At 36.4% G+C, this 21,568-nt stretch overlaps 1 protein-coding gene across 7 annotated transcripts in view; it reads right to left on the reverse strand.

Moving 5' to 3' along the window:
- Positions 1 to 20,178, reverse strand: part of MYBL1 (MYB proto-oncogene like 1) — a 39,740-nt gene extending 19,562 nt beyond the window's left edge. For all 7 annotated transcript variants that reach the window (XR_003517995.2, XR_003517994.2, XM_027583339.2 and 4 more), the window contains exons 1-6: positions 19,753 to 20,178; positions 9,978 to 10,083; positions 9,567 to 9,638; positions 6,781 to 6,873; positions 5,218 to 5,438; positions 1,025 to 1,199 (exon numbers count right to left, since the gene is read on the reverse strand). Coding sequence is in view for 5 of the 7 variants with exons in the window: in XM_027583339.2 (XP_027439140.1) it covers positions 1,025 to 1,199; positions 5,218 to 5,438; positions 6,781 to 6,873; positions 9,567 to 9,638; positions 9,978 to 10,083; positions 19,753 to 19,772 (687 nt within the window). In the remaining 2 variants the exon portion in view is untranslated. The remainder of the gene's footprint in view (positions 1 to 1,024; positions 1,200 to 5,217; positions 5,439 to 6,780; positions 6,874 to 9,566; positions 9,639 to 9,977; positions 10,084 to 19,752) is intronic.
- Between the last annotated feature and the right edge of the window lie 1,390 nt (positions 20,179 to 21,568).

The following is a 21,568-nucleotide window of genomic DNA, read 5'->3' on the forward strand; positions in this document are numbered from 1 at the left end:
CTCTAAAGAAAAATGTAAAGAAACAGACAATAAAAACCTTAAGGTATTGAGTATCAGCAGATAACTATACCATCTTCATACGTTTTCCTATTTGTAAATTAAGATGTCATTAGTTTTTTAAAATGGTTCTTTTAAAATTATGTCCAAAAAATAATGTCCATTTAATGAGGTAAATTCAAATCGAATCTGTGCATACTAACCACAGATTTTTAACACCCAGACAAATTTTATCTTTTGGTAGACACTATTTTTAAGTCCTGACTTAATCTTTACATTTTATGTGATAAGAACCAAGAATTGCTCAACATGAAAAATGGTATGACAGACAGGCAGACAGAAAAATATAAAACAAACCTTATGAAAACTCCTAAACTAATTTCTTGCAGAGAAGAAAATGCACTGTAAGGAAAATAGAGCTTGCCCTATCATGAGCTTGGGGAATCTCTACTCTAATGAACCTGATTAAACAAAGACTGACATCACTTAGTAACTGGTTACTAGGGAGAAAAGCAAAGTTGAGTACCATCAAAGAACCAATTAATTATCTACCATGCCTCCCAAAATGATGAATGGATTTTGACTATTTTCTCCTTAAAACCATTTTATACACACTTACCTCTTAGAGATAAGCAATACTACAATTACACAAAATATTTCTTAAAAGGAAACTACAATGGATGATAAAGCACAGATGACCATAAGCTTTGAATCATAAATGAAGATTCAAAGAATGGTAGCATTAGGAAATGTACATACTATTTCTTAACTAGATAATATAAAAACTACATATAAAAGGAAACATTTTAATGAGTTTGTTTCCAAAATATTTATCAATCAAAATAAGTAGAGATAAACCTCCACTAATGGTCTAATTGCTTGTTATAATAATTTTTTTTTCAGTTTGGAAATTGAAATGTCTATTCCCCTTAATATATGTTGTATCTGTTGTATTAAGAAATCAATCATCCTCCCATATAACAACTAAATAAATCTTTTAAATAATAAAGGTATTAAAAATATGTGCCTGAACAGGTATGTAAAACTGATTCTGGGTTTGCAAATGGTCCATAGTCGCACAAGGTTTGTGTTGAAGTTTAGATGAAGATCGTTCTGATTTTATTCCATCTTGTAAGTAGCCCTCCTGTTCCACTTTTCTTCGCATGGTAGAATTCCAGTGATTTTTGATAGAATTATCAGTCCTAAGAAATGAAAGTGTATAATTTAAAAAGAAAAAAAAAGTATTCCACAAATTTTAACACTGTATAAAGTGTACAAAGTGCTTAAAACAAATTTTCACAAATAATGAAACTAGATACTTTCTCAATTCAAAGATAAATTGTCTGTCAGTCAGGCATAGTTCTAAACAGTGGAGATAGAGCAGTGATGAGAAAGTCCCTCTCTCACGAGGTTTACATTCTCACTGAAAGTGTGGAAGCATGGAAGGAGGGAAGAATAGAAAAACGAAAAAATAAATAAGAAGAAAAACATCAGTGCAAGCTAAATTCAACAATACATAAAAAATCATATACCATGATCAACTGGGATTTACTCTAAGGATACAAGGATGGTTCAATATCTGCAAAATAAATCAACACCATATTAACAAAATAAAGGATAAAAATCGTATCATCTCAATAGATGGAGAAAAAGTATTTGATAAAATTCAACATCCATTTATGATAAAAACTCCCAACAAAGTGGGTACAGAGGAAACACATCTCAACATAATAAAGGCCATACAGGACAAACCCACAGCTAACATCACACTCTATGGTGAAAAGCTGAAAGCTCTTCCTCTAAGGTCAGGAACAAGACAAGGATGCCCATTCTTGCAACTTTCATTCAACATAGTTTGGGAAGTCCTAGCTACAGCAATCAGACAAGAAAAAGAAAGAAAAGGCATCCAAATTTGAAAAGAAGTAAAACTGTCACTATTTGCTGATGACATGACTATATATAAAAAAAAACCTAAAGAATCCACCAAAAAACCATTAGAACTAATAAGTGAATTCAGTAAAGTTGCAGGATACAAAATCAGTATACAGAAATCTGTTGTGTTTCTAATACACTAATAACAAGCTATCAAAAAGAAATTAAGAAAACAATACCATTCACAATTGCATCAAATAGAATATAATACCTAGGAATAAATTTATCATGGAGGTGAAAGACCTGTATTCTGAAAACTATAAGACACTGATGAGAGAAACTTAAGATAGCACAAATAAATGGAAATACATACTATGCTTATAGACTGGAAGAATTATTAAAATGTACATACTACAAAAAGTGATCTATAGATTCAATGCAATCCCTACCAAAATACCAATGGCACTTTTCATAGAGCTAGAACAAATAATCCTAAAATTTGTATAGAACCACAAAAGGCCCTGAATAACCAAAGCAATCTTGAGAGAGAAGAACAAAGCTGAAGTATCACACTCCCAGATTTCAAACTATGCTACAAAGTGATAGTAATCAAAACAGTGTGGTAATGATACAAAACAGAAACATAGGTCAAAGGAACAGAATAGAGTCCAGCAATAAACCCATGCCTATACAGTCAATTAATCTTTAACAAATGAGGTAAGAACATACAATGGGGAGAAGACAGTCTTATCAATAAATGGTGCTGGGAAAACAGGACAACTACATGAAAGGATAAAACTGGACCACTTTCTTATATAATATACAAAAATAAACTCAAGATAGATTAAAGACTTAAATATAAGACCAGAGACCACAAAACTACTCAAAGAAAACAGGCAGTTAGCTCTTGGACATTGGTCTAAGTAGTATTTTCTTGAATCTGTCAGAAAAGGGCAACAAAAACAAAAAGCACTACATCAAACTAAAAAGCTTTTTATACAGTGAAGAAAACCATCCACAAAACAAGACCTACTGAATAGGAGGAGATATTTGCAAATGATATAAGCAATAAGGGTTAACATCCAAAATATATAAAGAACTCATACAATATAAAAAAAAAAAATCAAACAATGGGGAGAGAGCATGAACAGACATTTCTCCAAAGGCAGCATATAAATGGCTTATAAACTTAAAAAGATGCTCACTAATCATCACTAATCATCAGGGAAGGGCAAATCAAAACCACAATGACCTATCACCCCATACAGGTCAGAATGGCTACTATCAAAAAAGACAAAAAAAACAAGTGTTGGAAAGGATATGGAGAAAAAAGAACCCTCATGAACTCTTGGTGGGAATGCAAAAAGGTACAGCCACCATGGAAAACAGTATGAAGGTTCCTCAAAAAATTAAAAGTAAAACTACCATATGATCCAGGAATTCCATGTCTGGAAATTTATCTGAAAAAAACAAAAACACTAATACAAAGATATATGCACACCCATGTTCACTGCAGCATTATTTACAGCCAAAATATGGAACCAACCCAAGTGGCCACTGATAGATGAGTAGAAAAAGAAGATGTGGTATATGCATGCAATGGAATATTACTCAGCCATAAAAAAGAATGAAATCTTTTCATTTACAACAACATGGATGGACCTAGATGGTATTTTGTTAAGTGAAAAAAGTCAGCTAAAGATATATACCATAGAATTGCACTTATCTGTGGAATCTAAAAAAACAAAACAAACAGAACAGAAATAGACTCATGGATACTAAGAACAATTTTGTGGTTGCCAAAGGGGAGGGAGGTTGAGGGCTGGGCAAAATAGGGGAAGGAGATTAAAAGTACAAACTTCCAGCTATAAAATAAATAAGACATGGGGATAAAATATACAGCATAGGGAATGTAGTTAATAATATGTAACAGTTTTGTATGGTGATAGATGGTAGATAGGTTTAGCTTGGTGAGCACTTAAAAATGTATATAAATGTTAAATCACCATGTTGTATACCTGAAAATAATATAATATTACATGTCAAAAACACTTCAGTTGGAAAAAAACAAAGAAAAACATCAGTGCAATGCAGATCTTTAAAGTAGGATAAGAAAAGTGAGTAACTAGGGTAATTTGATAGGTGGTCCAGGAAGGCCTCTGTGAAGTGACAGTGAGGCTAAGAATGAATGACAAGAATGAACCTGCCATACAAGAAAAGAAAAAAAGAGCATTCCAGATAAAGGCATAGATAGGGCAAAGGCTAAAAGCCAGGAACAAACATGGTCAAGAAAAACAAACCAAAAATTAGAGAATCCCAGTATTTTTTCACTAATTAGAATACCTATGTTGAAAAGAGTTCACTGGCTCCCTTTTTACCTAAAGTTCCTTTTATAAAAATGAGAACCTTCAACCCACAATTACTTGTAGTATAAATTCCACCCTTCATAAAATATACAAAGATTTACTGAGAATCGACTACATACATAAAGTGTTAAGGCACTTTATATTAAGGCTAGCTTAAATGGAGAGTAAAAAGATATATAAAAGACTGAAAACATCAGAAGTTCCTAAACCTGATTCAGTAAAAAACACAATGCTTTAATTTCCTTACCTATAAAAAAAGACAGCGTTGTTTGCTTTGCATATTTCATTAGTATATGAAAATTAAGTATATAGGTAAAAACATTTTATAAACTATGAAGTACCATACAGAGACTACAGCAATAAAAAGACATGCATGAGGTATGGATTTTCCCAAGGTTGCTGGTCTACTGTACTACAGACAATCAGGAAACATTTGAACCAGTGCAATATATACTTACAGTACACAGGGGTGTATCGCTTTCCCTGAGGGAAATTCTGTATTTTAGCCACATGGATATATATACACTACTTCCATGATTTGAATAATACCATAATTAAGAATTGCATTTTCGCTCATGAACTTCCATAGTTTATTTCAGCCCATATATTTGCTATTCTCTGGTCTTATACATAGAATCCAATATGAAAGAAATCTCTTCAATTTAGATTCCATTCCAACCAGGTTTGTACAAAGAAGGTCTGTCTGACGGGCATTGATATGTGAACAATCTGTGGATTACATTAACTGTTCACATAATCTAAAGACTTAGCATTTTACTGCACGAATTACTGCTATAAAATATTTCATTAAAAGAGTAATTCTATCCTTTACACAGAATTTATTATAAATAGGCCCAAAGGAATGCCTGTCTAAATTTCAATTATAAATAAAAGTCATGGGGATACTTGCAACCATATTTAAAGTAACTTAATGAAGATCAAGTTTAAGTACAGGAAAATGCATATACATTTATATAAGCACCTTCCAGGAAGCAGTTTGGCAATTTCCGCCCAACGATTTCCCAGCCGCTTATGTGCCTCGTAGATGATCCTGTCCTCCTCCTCCGTCCAGGAGGACTTCTTCACCTCCGGGTTCAGGTGGTTATGCCATCTTTCTCTACACTGCTTGCCTATTCTTCCTTTCAAATGTTTTGCAATTAAAGACCATCTTTTTGGCCCATATTTCTGAACTAATTCAATAACCTAAGAAACAGAAAAACAAAGTTTAAAAAAGCACTATCTTTTTAAAAATAGACAATCCATGGGGATGTAATGTACAGCATGGTGACTACAGTTAACAATACTGTAAGACGCATCTGAAAGCCGCCTAGAGACACCTTAAAAATTCTCATCACAAGAAAAAAAATTTGGCAGCTATATATGGTGACAGATGTTAACTAGACCCATTGTTGTGATCATTCAGCAATATATACAAATAGCAAATCATTATGTGGTACGCCTGAAACTAACATAGTGTTACATGTCAATTATACCTCAATTAAAAAAAGCATTACCTTGACAGAATTTTGAAACATAACTCAAGAATACTTTTTTTTAATGCATTAAAATCCAAACCACAACAATTGGTCTCATATTCATCATTTGCCAAGTACAAAAGTAAAAACTTAATCTAAAATACAAGGTGCTAATTAAAGTGAATGGTAAATTAAATTGTTTTCATTGAAAACTAATTTAAAACAACAGTAAAGATGTTGAGACTTATAGATTTTCTATTCTTGTGTTTTTTTTTAAAAAAAAAAGCTTCAGCTGAAAGCCAAATACATCAGTTTGGAAGCAGGAAGGATCTACAAATTATCTTCATTTCTTCCTTTCTCACACTAAAAGGATACAGATCACACATTGTAAAACCTATCACTGGCCATCAAGTAAAGCAGATCAGTTCTGAGCCTGGTGAACTTTTTTTGTTGTTGTTGGTTTTTTTTTTGAGTGGGAAGAAACATGCTCTAATTCACCAACTACATTAACATATCTGCCATAAAGAACATAAACTAAAGGGCAATTCCTAGTAGAGGACAGCAATATTCCTATTCTCAGACTTTTATAACACAAAGAATTACCTTAGTTTTTAAATCATCCAACCCTTTAGAAACACGATGCTCTGGTATCTAACTTATTTTGGGGCTCATTACAGGTCAAGAGGGATAGTTAAGAATGACTTTCTTACATACCATGTTATCAGATAAAATAAAAATTAAAATTGTTTTTAAAATGTTAACTCAATTTTCAACAAGAAGCTATACCCTAAATGCTGCTAACTTAAGCTCTAAATAAGATGACTTAGCTGACGGCATTTTTCCTCCTGTAAACCAAACTCTCAGAAAGAAAAAGCTATGTATATTATACTTGGTTTGACTCAATTCAGAAAAACTACATTTCCAGACACTCACCTTTCATTCTTCTACAAGCAGCACCCAAAGAACAAAATCATGTGATTTAAACATATTCTTTGTGACAAAACAATATATTAGGAAAAAAAAAAGCCAGTCCACCTACACAGTTGGAACAAAGAATATGAACATGTTACCCTCTGATCTTCTTCTTTAGTCCAAGGACCCTTTATCAATTCTGGATTTAAAACTTTCTGCCACCGATGCTGGCACTGAAAATCCGAACGATTCTGAAAGAATTGATGATTTTGTTATTGAATAATTGTCTTCCAGAAAGCAAGTCAGCCTAAACTCAAGGAGAAAGTCTTCAAGAATAATGTATTCAATATCATTCTTTAAACTGGGGGCGCCTGGGTGACTCAGTTAAGCATCTGCCTTCAATTCAGGTCATGATCCCAGGGTCCTGGGATGTAATCCCGTATCATCAGGCTTCCTGCTCAGTGGGGAGTCTGCTTCTGCTTCTCTCCCTCGGCCCCTCCCCCTGCTTGTTCTCTCATTCTCTCTCTCAAATAAAATCTTTTAAAAAAAACAGAAATGTGGGGTTAGGTGGGAAGGTGGACTCCAGCAGCCTGATCATGGGCAAACATGTCAGAAGTGGCTTCGGGAGTCCCTCTGGAGCTCCTTCTCCCTTCATCCCTCTGCTGGGCTCTTATCCTGGACTCACTCACTACAGACCTCTCCCAGCTCCTCATGTCCCCTGGTACATTTGGGCTGAATGTCATTACCTGCGTGCATGCTCCCTCTGCACTCTCTCTCAAATAAATAAATACTTAAAAAAAAAAAAATTCTTTAAACTGTAGTATTTATTGGGGCACCTGGATGGCCCAGTCAGTTAAGTGTCTGCCTTTGGCTCAGGTCATGATCTCAGGGTCCTGGGATCGAGCCCTGCATTGGGATCCCTGCTCAGCAAGGAGTCTGCTTCTCCCTCTCCCTCTGGCCCTCCCCAAAACTCATGCATGCCCTCACTCTCAAATTAAAAAAAAAAAAAAAAAGAAAAGCCTTAAACTGTAATATTTATCTTACATGCCTATGTCTCGATTCATTTTTAAATTAACGCCTTTGGCAGAGCTTAGACAATATACATTATTTTAATTTATAAGTATGTATCTCTGCAGTGCACCTTATAACGTAGCAAAACGCAAAGCTATTTAACACAGATACTGCCATAAAGAAATGTATCTAAGATTGAGGAATAAAAGGGAGTAGACAGAAAACTATACAAAGCAGACATATGAACTCAAATAGCATAGCAATCTGAATTCATATAGTACAGTAGTACTTAAAAACCCCTAAAGGCATTACTAGACCACTGCATGGTATTTAAAGGATTTTTATAAATGATGAACTCTGAGTTATTAAGAAAAAACTAAATATATCTATATGAAAGATGTGCATTACATATCAGTTAAATTATTTAAGTGTTGAAACTTAAAAGGAAAATGAATTTACCAGGATAAGAAAGCCTTATGTAGAAATATCTCCAATTCCAAAAATCATTAACAAATGAAGCCTTAGTCAATTCATGACCCAGTAACTCTTACATATAATAATAATACATAATAATAACAACAAAACACTTAACTTCATGACTGATTCAGAGTTTACAAAAATATTAGTTCATATACAGGATTATGGATAATGTTGTTTACCAGTGGCCGTCTCTGTGCCTGGTGGATTTCAAATTATATTTAAGCTGATTTTCATTTATGGCTTCTAACCATCAATGCTGATCCATTTTAAGGCTATCATTTTCTTCAAAATAATCAGGCAGTTCCTGCATGTCACTGTAACATTTCTCTGTTCCCTTCATTTGCTGCTATTTCACTGAAGTTAAACTGATAAAGCTAATATAAATAACTTTTCTAATTTAGTTTCCATTTATTGAACACCTGCTAAATGTCAGGAAATGTGCCAAAATCCTATATATGTTATTTCTAATTCTCACAACAAATACTACAAAAACAGTACTATTATTTACATATTGTAGATAAGGAAGCTGAAAATCAAAAAAGTTAAGTAATTTTTCTAAGACCAAACAGCTAATAGAGCTGACTCCAAAACTTATGCTCTTTCCATTATCTCGTCTCAATTTTCAGGTTATGTTAAAAAGCATCATAACAACTTAGAAAGAACATAGGTAACCTGATTTATGAAACCCATGGTACTCAAAACAGAAATTCAAAAATGAGTATTTTGCCTCACTACCTTTAATGTAGTAAGAAACAAAAGAAATGTATGTGAAAACACTTTGTAAATTATAAAATTACATACTAATGAATAGTATGTGAATAGTATGATGAACAATTAAATATAATTCTTTTAAAAATCAATAACACCTTAAAATGCAAACATTAAATGACAAACTTTTCAACGGATCTTTTTCTGATTTTATTGATCAGCTGCCAAAAGATTTCAATGTATTTAACTTCTTTCAAATGTTTTAACGTTTATCAACAAATATTTTAAAGCCCTAACCAAACTTAGCATCATTTTCATTTTAGATTAGTAATCTTTTTAGGCCCCTGTATAAATTAATTATTAGAAAATCAGACTTTCTGACCTTTGACCACTGTAGGAAGATCAGAACAACAGAAATGTTTTTAGAAAGGAAACCTAAGTCTAAAATAATGAAGACACGGGGCACCTGGGTGGCTCAGTCGGTTAAGCCGCTGCCTTCGGCTCAGGTCATGACCCCAGGGTCCTGGGATCAAGCCCCACATCAGGCTCCCTGCTCAGCGGGGAGCCTGCTTCTCCCTCTCCCTCTGCCTGCCTCTCTGCCTACTTGTTCTCTGTCAAATAAATAAATAAAATCTTTTAAAAAATAAATAAATAAAATAATGAAGACACATTTCTGAAAAACAGCAAATTTAATCCAATTACCTATATCATCCATGTTAGAAATAGAAGATAATAGTTTACTTACTTGAAGATGACTAGCAATTAGAGTCCAATCATCAGTTCCGTGTTGTTCAACCAACTTCTTTAACTTATCATCCTATTAAAACAGGAATGAAAATTAGAAAGCTTTCCTCCCCCACCTATTCCTCTATCTCTAAATATAGATAACTCTCCAATTCTTTCATGTCATATCTGACAGCCATCTATAGAAGGACAAGCCACTATAATACAAACTCTCCCATTTACTCTACTGTTTCTGTCAGTCTCAACATCAAACCACTGTTCACACCTCTGGTAGAAGAAAAATATGTGCACATTAGTTGATGAATAACTTTTCTCAGGTTTTGCTTTTCAATATCTTTTAATATCTTTATTAAATATTATTATTAACAAGTAAATGCAAGTATGAAATTAGTAAACCTTATCACATAATTACCTCATCTCTTGTCCATTTTACTCTGTTCCAGAGTTTCTTCAGTCCTTTCTGTTGTGGTACTTCATAATCATGATCAGCATACTGAAGGTCATCATCCTCATCCTCACTAAAAAAAAATAAAAACACACAATTGTGAAATCAAGAATTTTATGTAAATTTGTGAATTCAATCTTTGAAACTGTGTATACAGGTATGACTGAAGAAGCCACTCAGACTAACATACATCAAATTAGATTATTCAAAATATAAAAAATTAAGAGTCGTACAATTGAGACTAGCTATAGTTCTTATTGACACCAGAGAAATGATATGCCACGAGGGGTCAAGTGATAACCTCTATGTCATGCTAAAGAGTCTGACTTTTATTCTTTATTTGACCTTTATCTTAAAGAGTTAAAAGGCTTTAAGTAAGGGAAAGACAAATACCTCGGGTTTTGGAAAAATCACTGGCAGGAATGTGGAGAAATGGAGGAAGGAAGACCAATTACTAATCTTTTACAATAACCCAAGTAAGAAATTATTAGAGCCTGACAATGTTAAGGGTAAAATACAAAACACAGTCACATCTAGTTAAAAGAAACAATGGAAGAAATGATTCACTGGCATTACCAACAACAACAAAATTAAAATATGTGAAAATAATCTGAATATATAAGATCAAGGCATAGTAAACAATGAAACACTATTATAAGATACATTAGACTTGAATAAATGGAAAAACATTCAGACCCCATTCCTGGATAGGAAAACAATATTACAGATGTCCATTCTCCCTAAATTAATTCATAAATTTTTAATATTTTTTTAAAAGTAGGCTCCACACCCAATGTGGAGTCCAATGCAGGACTCAAACTCATGACTGTGGGATCAAGACCTGAGCCCAGATCAAGAGTGGGACATTTAACTGACTGAGCCACCCAGGCACCCCTAATTCATAAATTTAATGAATAATGATTTTCAGTGGGAGGGGTGCCTGGGTGGCTTAGTCAGTTAAGCATTTGCCTTCAGCTCAGGTCATGATCCCAGGGTCCTGGGATAGAGTCCCACATTGGGCTTCCTGCTCAGCGGGGGGCCTGCTTCTCCCTCTCCCTCTGCCTGCCACTCCCTCTGCTTGTGCACTCACTCTCCCTCCCTCTCTCTCTAATAAATAAATAAAATCTTTAAAAATAAAAAAGATTTCAGAGGGACTTAGACATGCTGATTCTATAGTTCATATGGAAAAATAAACAATTAGCACTACCCAGTATGAAAACATACTGTAGAGAAACAATAAATAGAACAGTACTGGCATATGAACAGATACACAGGTGAATGGAAGAGAATAGAACATTCAGAAAAAAAAAACCACACCCAAATGGGAATTTGGTAAATTGTAACAGTAACATATCAAATCAGTGGGGTAAAGATGGGCTTTTCAATAAATGGTAAGACACAGGGTGGCTAAATAAAGCTTGAGTCTTAGTTTAAAATAAAAAACGCCAGATGAATCTTACATTTTAAAAACTGAAACCATAATAGTACTATTAAAAAAATAGGACAGAGTTCCATCTTTTTATACCCTTGAGTAGAAGAGATCTAAATGTAACAAAAATCAAGAAACCATAAAAGAATAAACCAACTAAGGTAATAATAGTGGCAATGGAAAGAAGCATGTGAAACAGAGATATTAAAAAGGTAGAAACAAAAGGATTTTGCAAGCAATCAAGGATGCCTCCAAAACTTCTGACTTTAGGAGCATAAACAGAGCTATCCACTGAGATAAAGAATAGAAGGAAAAACAGAACTTTGAGAGGGAGAAGAGAATGGGGAGAGTAGGCAGTTTGGGACTAGCTGATTTCAAGGCACTTGAGAAATATACAAGTGAATATACCTTGAACAGCACTGTCAAGAGAAATATAACACAGCCATATATGTAATTTCCTAGTAGCCACATTTTAGAAATAGAAACAGGTCAAAATAATGTTAATTATTTAACCCAATATATTAAAAAATTACTACCTCAACACATACTCAACATAATCATGAACTAGTTTACATTCCTTTTTTACTTACTAAAGTCTTCAAAATCTAGTGTGTATTTTATAGAGTACATTGCAATTCAGACTAACCACATTTCAAGAGCTCAATAGCAACATGTGGGGAATGGCTATTCCATTGGGCAGAGCAGATCTAGGAAGGCACCAGGGCACATGGATCTTCTGCTCAGGTTAAGAGGCCTAGAGTAGACACACAGTTTTGGCAATCACCAGCATACAGAAAACAGTTAAAGCCATGAGAACATGAAGCCTCAGAAAAGAGGGTGGGTCTTTATGATAAACTGAATTAGAGGGTTTTGAGTAGCTAGAGGACTGAATACGGTCATGAGCATCTGAAAATAATAAGAGCAAATATTTATTTAAACTTTCTAAGTACCAGGGGCGCCTGGGTGGCTCAGTCATTGGGCGTCTGCCTTCGGCTCAGGTCATGGTCCCAGGGTCCCGGGATCGAGCCCCGCATCGGGCTCCCTGCTCAGCAGGAAGCCTGCTTTTCCCTCTCCCACTCCCCCTGCTTGTGTTCCCTCTCTCGCTGTGTCTCTCTGTCAAATAAATAAATAAAATCTTTAAAAAAAAAAAAAAACTTTCTAAGTACCAGACATTAGGTAGTCTCTGAAATTTCTGTCTTAAAACCCCACAACAACCCCAAGAGGGAAATACTACTATTCCCACTTTACAGAAAAGGGAGACTCTGACTTAGAAAAGTAACTTCTTGCCTACAGTTACGCCAAATGTAGCATGACTGAACTCCAAAATTCACTATTTAACCAGTATACTACCACATACTAGAAAAATAGGGAAGAGGATACTAAGAAGCTGGAAGATACCAAAGACAAACCTAAAGTATGTTTTGAAATCAGAACATGGTTCTAGTTATAACTGAACTACTTATTTTGCATCATGGATATATTAACCTCTTGGGGCTTTAGTTTACCTCTTTGTGAAATAAGGATAATACCACCTACCTTATAGTGCTTCAAGGATAAAATTAAATGAAAAAACATATAAGACACCTCATATAGCACATGGCACAGAGAGGTAGCTCAATATTAGTATTATGTGCATAGGCTGACTGCCCAACAATATTCGAGATTATTTCTGCTTTACTAGATTCAACTCTTTTCCAAAAATTCACTCTGATTTCAAATAGCTAAAGTTTGATGATTTAACTTTAATGTAATATATTTAAGAACATGTGGGTAGTTCCCAATATCTACATACAGTTTAATTGTTACAAAACTGAAAAATGAAGGCCTAGATTTAATATATACTGTCTATAGATCCTTTGCAGGAACTTCTGATTTCCCTTGATTTGTCAATTCTATAGGACCAAAATTCTTTTTTTTTTTTTAAGAAGGCTTCATGTCCAATGTGAAGGTTGAACTCATGACCCAGAGATCAAGAATCACATGTTCTACCAACTGAGCCAGCCTGGTGTGAGCCCCCCCTTCCCCCCGCCCCCGAACCGAAGTTCTTCATATCCGACCAAGCAAGACACCAAGATCCCCAACTTCTCTACCTATATAACTATCTATCTGCTTCGGTTCAATGCATTTCAACATTCCAATGCTCTCTCCCTAAAGCCAGTGTCTATTTGTAACAATAATCTGCCAGTTCTATGCTTGTTTTGTTGAATTAATCTGAAAATAAAGACACAAGTTTAAATAAAGAAATACCTGTTATTTGCTGCCATCTTCAGCTATCAGAAATATCCACCTGATTAGCCAAGATTAAATAGTTAAAATGGAGATGGTTCAGGATCCAGTGACTTAATAAATTTCTAAGAAGGCTACCAAATCAGAAAAAACACCATACTGAGGCTTTCTGTCCAATTTGTATGTACTCATGGCATCTACCCTTCTTTTTTAATGCTCATCACACATGCCAACCTTTCCAACCAAATAGTAAGTTCAGGAATGCAAAGACCATATCTAATACCTCTCAGCACCAAGCACAGTACCTGTAATATTTGTAAAATTAATGATCAGTGAATGATCTTCCTTACTCTTTTACCTCCTCCAAGTACTCTGTATTCCAAAATTACCTCATTCCCTTCCAACCCAATGAAAACTTCCACCTCCCTCAATACAGCTGATCTCACTGGATATGAGAGAGAAAACTTTTTTTTAACAAATAAAAATACCTCTAGAAGGGGAAAGGCATTCCCATTTATTAAAAAGGACTTTCAAAATCCAAATGCACCTCCAAATGGTAGAATTTTAAGGAGCATAACCTGCTGAAACAAACAAACAAAATATTCAGTACAGAAGGGGTTCTTTGGGGTGTCTACTAATATTGCCTAACCTTTCCTGGAACTGTCCCCAGCAACATTACCACTTCCTGCCATCCCAAACAGCCCTCAGTTGTGCTTTTCACAGGTTCCCCCTTTCTCCCACCCCTCAGATCCCAACAGCTTTCACAAAGGCATATTTGAGACTGCTTTTAAAAATTAGGTTATTTCTAGATCAAAAATGTTTAATTCAGGGACTTGCCTATATAAATCTTGAGTGTTCAAAAAAAATATCTACATCAAGTCTAATCTGTACAAAATTCACTGTCGGTTCTTATCAAATTATTTTAACTTAAGGGTATGAGTCCAAAGATGTTATTTGGGTCAAAAGACCAGTTACCAAGGAGTAATTTTCCTGAAAACTTGTTCAACTTTAAAATTTGGCCTTATTTTTTAACCACATACTTGGTTTGTGAGAAATTTCTATTTCTACATGAGGTTTCATTCTCTGTTTTGCATCAGCATGGTCATCAGTTTCAGAGAGTTATACAGCCCAGTCAATGTTCAGGAAGCTGGGTTTTTTGAGTGGGGTGAGTGTGAGGGAGGATTAAAGTAGAATTCTTAGAATCATCTCTCTACCACTGGGACTTTCCTGGAGTCTATCCACCTAGCTACTTCTTAGTTTTAGCATAAGTTATTTCTATATTGGTTAAGTAACTGTTGAAAGAATGATACAACTTTTAAATAAGTGTGACAGAATAAGATCCTAGAAAATTATCAATATCATTAGCTACAATAGAAAGATGCCTGAGAATGTGTACAATTTGCCAGTAAAAAAGAGAAGGGATAAAACCCCACATGTAATCTCATCAATACTCTACTTTCACCACTGCTTAATAATGGTTAGATACCATCAAAACAAATCTGTTCCATTTATCTGCTTTTTAATATCATCGTTTAGCACTTTTATATTGTAGCAATCAGTGATGATAATATATAATAACTAAATAAAATCAACTCCTTACTACATAAGTAAGTCATTTTTAGACTAGGATGACTGATCTAGAAGACAACAAAAATAGGTGAAATTATTTCTCCAGATACAAAGCAAAAATAGAAAAGGAATTTGGTTTCTGAATCTTCATCCAGGACTTGGTTACCAGAATTACTCTGCCAGTTTTATTTTTTTAAGTCAAAGAAAATATTTATTCTATAACTGTCTGATATATAAACTAAGCACTACATTCAAATGAAAGGTTTTCTTTTTTTTAGATTATGAATGAACAAAGTGATTAGGGTGATTATCAAACAGCAAAATGAAGCACGTACACACACACACACACACACAAATACTATGACTCATTAGGCCAGGAAAATGGTTAAGAGAAACTTTACACTGGGTGTAAGCTAATAGGATGTTACAGTCATAACTTACCCTGTGAAATAATACACAAATTACTCATACTTGACTATATTAAGATAAAACACTTAGGGAGAAGTTCAATTTTTTTAAAAGATTTTTTATTTATTTATTTGACACAGAGAGAGAGAGAGAGAGAGAGAGAGAGATCACAAGCAGGCAGACAGGCAGGCAGAGGGAGAGGGAGAAGCAGGCTCCCCGCTAAGCACAGAGTTGGACATGGGGCTCGATCCCAGGACTCTAGGATCACGACCTGAGCCGAAGGCAGCCGCTTAACAGACTGAGCCACCCAGGCGCCCCGAGAAATTCAATTTTTAAGGGATACTAATTTTTAGAGTAAAATGAGGTATTGAAAGGAAGAATTTGAGAATTTTTAAAAATTTACTTTTATTTGAAAAGAATCACTGGTTCAAAATTAAAGAAATATCAATAGTTCTATCAAATTTGCTCTAATAAAATCACTTCAACTTGATTGTATTTTGAGTCACAAATCATCAAATCTGAAAATTTTATCAAAATCCAAAATTACATCTTTATTTTAAACTGGCTTGGGGCACCTGGGTGGCTCAGTCATTAAGCATCTGCCTTGGGCTCAGGTCATGGTCCCAGGGTCCTGCGATCAAGGCCCACATCGGGCTCCCTCCCTGCTTAGCGGGGAAGCCTGCTTCTCCCTCTCCCACTCCCTCTGCTTGTGTTCCTTCTCTCACTGTGTCTCTGTCAAATAAATAAATAAAATCTTTAAAAAAAAAATAAACTGTCTTGACAGGGTAATTCTACATTTTCTTAAATCCAATCAAATTCAAGGTATGAAAATTTACCAGGTTGATTTAAAAAAGTGAAATCAGGCCACCCGGTGGTTAATATTATGTACTGCATACATGAATATTTTATTTCCAAACCTGGACTGCAAACTAGCATCATTATTAAGACAAATTTGACTTCATTTGACCAGTATTAATAGTAATACTGAAATAAGTACTGAAGGGAATTCTACCTACCTTCTCATAAACAAAAATGATGACTGAACTTTTCTATTTTATTCCATTAGTTGTGTATATTTTTAAATGAGCAAAGATGATTACAAAAGGATTCAAAACAGGATATATATTAAATCTGGAAGTTACTTTACAGACCCTAAAATCCAAACCCCTAGATTAACAGACTTAAAACTGGGATATAGAGTTTACTTGCTTTTCTAAAACAATATTGCTAATTAATGACAAAGCTGCTTAAAAAATCAGTTCTCATTTTCAGTATTCTTTCACCCATAACACTCATTTTGATGGAAATAACATAGTAAAATTGCTTCCCATACACACACATAACCCACTAAAAAACATTTTCCAATGCAAAAGCTGGCTTTTACCTTTCCAGTTTAGTACAGTTCACCAAGTGTAAATACCTGAATCTGTTACTACTTAAATATGTCTTCTAGTTTCTAAACGACATTTTTTAAAGTTTATTTTTAAGGGTAGATCTAGTTTTTAAAAACTAAAATTAATTACTCAATACATAAATACGCTTAAAAATCAAATACATGTTAATAACCTATACCAATTTTGGTATTGCCTATAAATTATATCATTAAAACCCCCAGTGAGATCTAAAACTATTTAAAGTCACAACACTAAATGAGCCTTTTCCTTTATGTAAATCTAGATCAGAGATACTGCAGCTATCTTAAACAAAAGTCAAAAGAGCCAACATCCTCCAGTTGTTTCAGCCTAAGGTAACAGTTTTTTTTACTTTTTTTTCATATCATACAGAAAAAAGTATATTACAGGATTTATACCCATAGTCTTATGCAAAACTTTTATATAGCAAACTATAGTTTGCACTCAAATACTTAGTCATATAGTAGAGATCTTAAATTGACCAAATTATTTTCTTTCTCAACTATAAATTAGGTTCATATTTATTAAGACATTTAGCCAAAAGGCATGAGACCAGACTTTGCCCAATAATTTCACCTTCAAAACATTTTACATTCTATTATCTTATAAGATAAATAAGACTATTTTCATATACAAGAAATATAATTTAGAGCATGAAACACATTTAAGTATGAAGAGCCTAAGAAATACACCATTTAGATGTGACAATTTCTCACCACATCCTCTACCTCTATATTCCCATAGGGAGCATAGCTTCACCCCACTGCATTTAATTACTCCAGCCTTATGACTTTTTAAATCATTCTATAATACATTTTAATTCATACAGCTGACAAAGAACAAAAGTGAACAGTACAATCAATGTTCAGATCTCAATGCTCACAGTATTATGAATAAAAGAAAATAACGTACACAGGCAAATTAGTCATTAAATCACTTCTCCTTTCTTAGTCTATTATTATGAAGCATACAAAAACTATGAAATGAACAGACAAAATCAATTGGAGGACAGGGTTCTAACATTCAAGCATCCGTGTCTAACCATAACTAAACGATGATGATAGCATTAGCTAAGACACTCTTTCAAATAAGATTAACATCAATAGTGATAGGTAGATAATGCCACACAATGAATATAAACAAACTTCTGTTTTTGAGTTGACAGTCACTTGTCACTTTGCTTAATGAAATTATTTTATTTTAAAAGTTTTGTATATTTAAAAATCCACAAGGCCTAAGCCAGTACCTCAGTAATTATAATTATAGGAGCTTTTAATATCTATCTTTTCTGAAGATTAGGAAGTTAATTAGAGCAGAGATTCTCACCTGGGTGATTCTACCCCCCTCAACACACATTTGGTAATGTCTGGAAACATTTGATTGTCACAACTCAGAGAAACGGTGTTACTGGCACCTACTGGACAGGGCCATGGATGCTATTAAACATACTACAAAGCATAGGGCAGCCCCCCACTACCGAGAATTATCTAATCCATGTATCAGTAGTGACAAGGTTGAAAACCCTGTTGTAGAGAGGTGGGTTTATGTGAGTGTATATTTGTTCCATCTGAAGAGTTTGACCTACACCGTAGTTGTCACAAAATAAGTCTAAAAAGGACTTATTTAATGCTGATTTCTGCAGAAATACTTTACATACAGATGATTAATAAATTAATAAAGCAACAAATATAATGTGTAGTTATTGCCAATTTTAAACAGAAATCTGCAATGAATGAATCCTACTACTAAATTTCAACTTAAGAAATACATCTCTAGTTATGACTTTAAGGCTGTGAACCTAGATAAACAAAACCACTTGGAAATCCTGCCAAACATCTTTTCAGGTTTATTTAATACTACTGACAAAAGACAACCTCGTTTTGTGTCATCTAAGTGGTTACTACACACAATTTAGGTGTAGCTACTATAGCAACGTATAAATAAAAATTAGATGAGTAAATTCCTCCTAGCAAGTTTTCCAACAAAAATTATGCCCTACCTCTCTGGGCAACACTTAGTTACAGGCAGAGCCAAACACGGAACTAAAAATATTCAGTGAATCAAACATTGTTTTAAGATCAAGCTACGGGTAGTAACAGTGTAACAACTTCCCAGCAGAAGATACTAAAAATATATACATAAAGCTGAGAACATGGGAATGGTAATTACAGAAAACATCAAAAAGGTCCTCTCTCCTCAGCTATTCCGGAGGATTTTCCCTACCTGTCAAGGTAGCAAAGATGGCAGAGGGCTCCCAGCGCACGTTTATCAGAGTTTAACTGATACAGTAATTCAGAAAAAAAGAATCTCTCCGGACACCATTTTCAAGCCGTCCGGGCTGCACATGAGCACTTTTAGGTGCGTAGGGTCCTCCCTGAAAGCGCAGACTTACCTGGCAAGAAACTCCGACCAAGTGGCTGTGAGAGACTGAAGTCTGGACGTGCGCTGTTGGGAGAATCAACTCCTTAGAGCAATCTGGACATTTGTTACTCACTTTCTGCGCCTTAAACACAGTGGTCCCCAACTCTACACACGTCACGGCTGCGATTGGGCCAGCCGGGCCGAAGAGGCTGTGGGGCTGCGGGAAGGAAAACCTCTGCCCCAGCTGGGGAGGGCCTGATGGGGAAGCATTGGAACAGGGAAAAGAATCTGAGCCGGGACAGTGCCAACAGGCCTGAGTGAAAGGGATGTCACCCACCTGCGCGACCTCTTCGCCATCCTTCAAGTACCGCATAGGCGCGGGCTGGGCGGGGACGCAGTTAAGCCTCCTCCAGCCTCAAGCGAATGCTCCTTGTCCCCGACCCTCCAAGCCGTTTCCCTCGCTCCCTCTCCGAGGCGACCGAGAGTGGAACGCAAGTCCCCCGCAGGGCAGGACGGAGGGGCGGACCGCGACCCGCCCCCGGCCCGCAGTGCCGCTCCTAGCCCCGGTCCGGCCCGGTCAGGGATGCCCCCAACATGTCAGGAGGCGCGCTCCCGCCCTCCGCCGGCCCCTCCCGCCGCCTCTCAGCCTCTACTCAGTGGTCCCAGCTCAGCTCTGCGGCGGGCGCCGACCCCCGCCCTCACCCCGCAGCGAGCAGCTCTGCAGGGCTCGCAGCCTCCTGCAGGGTTTTGTCCGCACCGCCGAATCTCGCGCCCAGCCTCCCTCAAGAGCCGCCGTTTGAATCTGCGCACGCGGCCCCGAACCTCATTGGCTGTAGCGACCGCACGCGGGGGGACGAGGGCGGGGCGGGGAGAGCGCGCGCGACTGGGGGCGGGGCTGGGGAGCTGGAAGTCGGGACTGGAACTCGCGGGAGTCGTGGAAGGAGCTGGGAGTCAGGGGGTGGGGCCGCAGGGCGGGCTCGCGGGTCTTGCCTTGACAGGACTCGGAGCGCGCCGAGCGCCGCACTGCGCGGGGCCTGCTGGGAAAGCGAGTTCCGGTGCTCGCTTAGAGGCGGGTCCGGAAGCTGCGGCGCGAGTCCAAACTTCCCGGGGCTCGCGGACACGGTCCTTGGGGGTTGGGCGGCCTCGCCAAGGCACGTCCCCGCACCCTCCTTTCAGCCACAGCTCCTCGATTCCTAACTCCTCGTGTGTATCCCGCCTCGTTAGTTAGGAGGCGCGGTCTTCCGATTTGAGACAAATCTAACCATAAAATTTGCGCGGCCGTTATTGTTTAAGCAAAAATGTGAGCTATTTTTTGCCCAGACATCAGAGCTACTGGAGTAGCGAAGACTGTGGTAGGAAACCGAATATCAAGAATGAGCAGGAGTGACAGGTGAAAAAAGTTTTTAGCTGGAGTCGTTCTTGGCACAGAAAAAGGAAATAAGCCAAGTCTGCGTCCAGTCTTCGCAGTGCTTAATCCCTTAGCTCGCTGTACGGGAAATAATGGAACCCGGATCCAGAAGAACAATGCAGGAAGACAAGAGCGAACTGGAAATTTTGCCCAGATAAATCAGTATGGTAGTCAACTATAGAAGGTGACCTTCCCTCGCAGGAGAGACGGGAGGAGGGGAGAATTGCATGGAAGGAGCTTCCAGCAGTTCGAACTACTTTAGAACAAGTGTAAAACTATGAACTGCTGGAATCAAGTAACATTGAAGTAGATTACAGTAACAATTAGAAATGGTAAAGGATCCAAATTTGCAAGGTAACATGCTCTACTGCATAGAGCACTAAACCACATGTTAATATTATAACAAACTTACATTTTGCTATTTTGAAATTTTACGCATCAATTTTTGCAAATCAGAGATGCAGGTGCAAATGTGAATTGAAGAGGAGCTTGCATGCACCACTTTGAAAACTTAAAACGCCTTTTTATAGTTCCGTTTTCTCAAGATACGGGTTCTGGGAAGGTAAAACACCTTTTATATCATTCCTTATTATATTGCTCGTTCAGTTTATTTTTAACCTAACTGAGAAAGTAATGTCATTTGAAAACTGATTTCTGATTTACTCCTGAGTCATACATTACTCAACTTATTTATATTCTAACAGGAAGCAGAGTTTCTCCTATATATTAGGCTTTTTGCAGAGAA

Source organism: Zalophus californianus, chromosome 4, assembly GCF_009762305.2.
Source record: "Zalophus californianus isolate mZalCal1 chromosome 4, mZalCal1.pri.v2, whole genome shotgun sequence".
In the NCBI taxonomy this organism is placed as follows: domain Eukaryota; kingdom Metazoa; phylum Chordata; class Mammalia; order Carnivora; family Otariidae; genus Zalophus; species Zalophus californianus.